Source organism: Bactrocera latifrons, unplaced genomic scaffold (genome assembly GCF_001853355.1).
Source record: "Bactrocera latifrons isolate USDA-ARS-PBARC rearing strain unplaced genomic scaffold, ASM185335v1 scaffold_540, whole genome shotgun sequence".
Lineage (NCBI taxonomy): Eukaryota > Metazoa > Arthropoda > Insecta > Diptera > Tephritidae > Bactrocera > Bactrocera latifrons.
Window position 1 is genome coordinate 30,986 of NW_017537202.1, and position 2,838 is coordinate 33,823.

General features: G+C 29.6%; 2 protein-coding genes across 3 annotated transcripts in view; one reads left to right on the plus strand and one right to left on the minus strand.

Annotated features, from left to right (window-relative positions):
* LOC108974271 (putative nuclease HARBI1) overlaps window positions 1-372 on the plus strand; it is a 3,284-nt gene extending 2,912 nt beyond the window's left edge. Inside the window, exon 3 of the mRNA XM_018941977.1 lies at window positions 368-372. Within this exon, the coding sequence (XP_018797522.1) occupies window positions 368-372 (5 nt within the window). The remainder of the gene's footprint in view (window positions 1-367) is intronic.
* Window positions 373-657: 285 nt separating this feature from the next.
* LOC108974273 (E3 ubiquitin-protein ligase hyd) overlaps window positions 658-2,838 on the minus strand; it is a 90,624-nt gene continuing 88,443 nt past the window's right edge. For both annotated transcript variants that reach the window (XM_018941981.1, XM_018941979.1), the window contains exons 18-19: window positions 1,071-1,301; window positions 658-1,004 (exon numbers count right to left, since the gene is read on the minus strand). In XM_018941981.1, the coding sequence (XP_018797526.1) occupies window positions 792-1,004; window positions 1,071-1,301 (444 nt within the window). In that variant the 3' untranslated portion in view covers window positions 658-791. The remainder of the gene's footprint in view (window positions 1,005-1,070; window positions 1,302-2,838) is intronic.

Sequence of the window (2,838 nt, forward strand, 5' to 3'; positions counted from 1 at the left end):
TGTTCGAACGCTTGACATTTGCAAAAGTTGCCACATTTTTGCGTCGAATATGATGCTTTGCAATATTGCCGCAGTGATTGAGACTCGAACATCCCCAAATACTAGAAATTGAGTGGGGAGTAGTATAGGTCGTCGTCTGGGGGCAATAATTTCAACAAAATGAAGGCCAAAAACTAATACGTACATCTAAAACTATTGTAGTTACTCTTGATTTATATAAATAATCATTAGTATAGTAATTGGGCGCATTTTAAGCTTTAGTATGAATTATTTGTACTTGTGTAAAAAAAAAACTAATGTTAAACATATGTTTCAAAAAACAAAATAAAGAATTCTATTAATTTTAAAACAAATCAACCTGTCGTAGATTAATAGAACTAGTTATGTGTAAACTTTATTTATTCACTGTACATTTAAAGCTGGTGAAATTGTGTATATTGGTAGTAAGACCAAGACTGCACACTTAGTTAAAAAGATTAATATCCTCTTTTGAAAAAGCACTGATTTTATAATAGAAAAGATATTGTATATATATGTTTTGTTTTATTTAACCCATTACATGTAAATAAACATTTCTGTTTATCAATAAAAAAGTTTAGATGTTCAGATTTTTTATTGAATTCAAATTGTAAGCGGAAATAAAATCAATTTTACAAGCAATTTAAAATACATATATTCTTATAATAAATAAGTATGTCGTACAAGAAAACATAAATTAGTTATCTCAATTTCGCCATTAATATAAATGGAATTTGTAGAACTATACTCTAGTTAAAAGCTTATCTCTAAATTTATACAAAACCAAAGTTTTTCGATTTAATGGCCATAAGTAATTTACTACGTAATATGGTTTTGCTAGAATATAATGGTATATATAAACGTGATATACAGGTGTTTGCTGTAGGTAAATGCGAATCATCGGCTGGTCTAATAGTTACTGAAGGAAGGGGCTGAAATCCTTCTTCGGAGGCTGGTAGCGCAGGTGAGCCGGTCCAGAAATAAACCTTGTATTTGATATATAATTATTAAAATATACAAATATTTTTCGTTAAAGTTTAAATCAATATTACCAAATCTTGACGCTCTGAAGTACCCATTTTTTCTACAATGCTCCAAAACCATCTTTTAAATTTCAAGAGCTTGTCAGATCCCTCACTGGATTCATCATTGAAAGTTGTATATGATATCAAAGTGGACACATTTATGTCTCCAACGCCGTTTAATAGTAGACGAAGATCTTCAGCAGTTAAGCTGTTCATGCAGCTGTCTGGCAACACATCAAACACTCCATCTCTTAGCGCCTGAAAGTATAATGTAATTCACATTCTCATTTACATATAAAATAACGGAGTAGGAATTAAAATATTGATAAGCTACAATTAAGTTCCAAATGTTGCTATTCTCCTGACGGTTATTTGTATCAATTAAAACTAATAGAGATATATATAGAATTACATTCATAATATGACATTTGTCCAACATTTTCAGGGTCTGCGCTCAAATATAAACCAGTTTTAACCAATATTAAATTTTTTTTCACTCTTTCACTCTAAATTTTCGAAAATGTTGTTACGTTATTTTGCATTTTAGGTGACCATATGTTTATTAGACCTGTCCTTAAAATTCAAAATGTATTCTATGTTTACAGAATCAAATGTATTCTATGTTTACAGAATGGGGTTTTTTTTTACTTTTTATGTAAAAAAAAAATTTGGGGACAATCGGATGATGGGAAGACGGAAGCGTTTTAAAATTAAAAATTGCCTTCCTATAGGAAAAAACAAGTTTTATGTATTCAAGTATCAATTTTTCTTTTAGTGTATTATTTTTCTCCAATTTTTTGCATTATATTAACTTAAAACTACTACTTAAAGGAAATATTTTTATTCATATCCATTTATTTAATACATCTAGAAATATTAAAACTTAAATTAATTCTGATTTTTTATAGGACTTATATTTTTTTGTATTCTTCAACAACTTGAAGGAGGAACTGTTTTTCTTCTTCTTTATTTGTAAGAATAGTATTGAAATCCTTTATAAATTTAATACCTCTTTCCGCTGTATCATCAGTAACAAGCAATTTGTGCGACCATTTTGGAATTCCTCGTTTGTTTCCCAAGACTCTGGATCCAAATACTAATAATTCATAAAAACTGTTAAAGTTCTTTTGGATACAAATTCGCTTAAATCCGAATTGCCTAAGTCAMTTAATTTTTTTTATTTTGCGATTGTTTTGTAGTTTATTAGTTGGCTCTTCTGATTTTAAATTTTTTACCATTTGTTTCTTAACATCTACAGAAACATTGAAATCAAAGAAAGCCATTGCGACGTTTTCCTCTGACAAATACCACATGTGTTGTTGCATTTTTCTCAGCAATTCCGAAGAAATACTTGCGTTCACTTTTTCATAATTAATACGTTCTTTTACAAAGTTTAAATCATGCAGGGTAATTGCATTAGAGCATTTGTACCAAGCTTTTATATATAAACGCACTAAAAAAAACGCAAATGTGACTTAAACCCTTTAATTCATCTTTACTCAAGTGAAATTGATCACAAAAAAGAAATACTTTCAAGGAATATATTTCCTTTGACAACCAACGTGCATGACTTGTAGCTCCGGGTGTTTTAAACTTACCACCATTATCACCAAAAAATGTAAGTACTAGACGTAAAAATTCTTCGTAGTCAGCACGAACAAAAGTTTTTTTGTAATTGTGAATGACAAAATTGTTTGATGTCATTGCAGATGCCATCACTTATATGAGATTTTATATCTTCACAGTCGAGCCCACTCTTAAATGCTGAAGTGTCAATATTTGGCCAGGCTTTGGC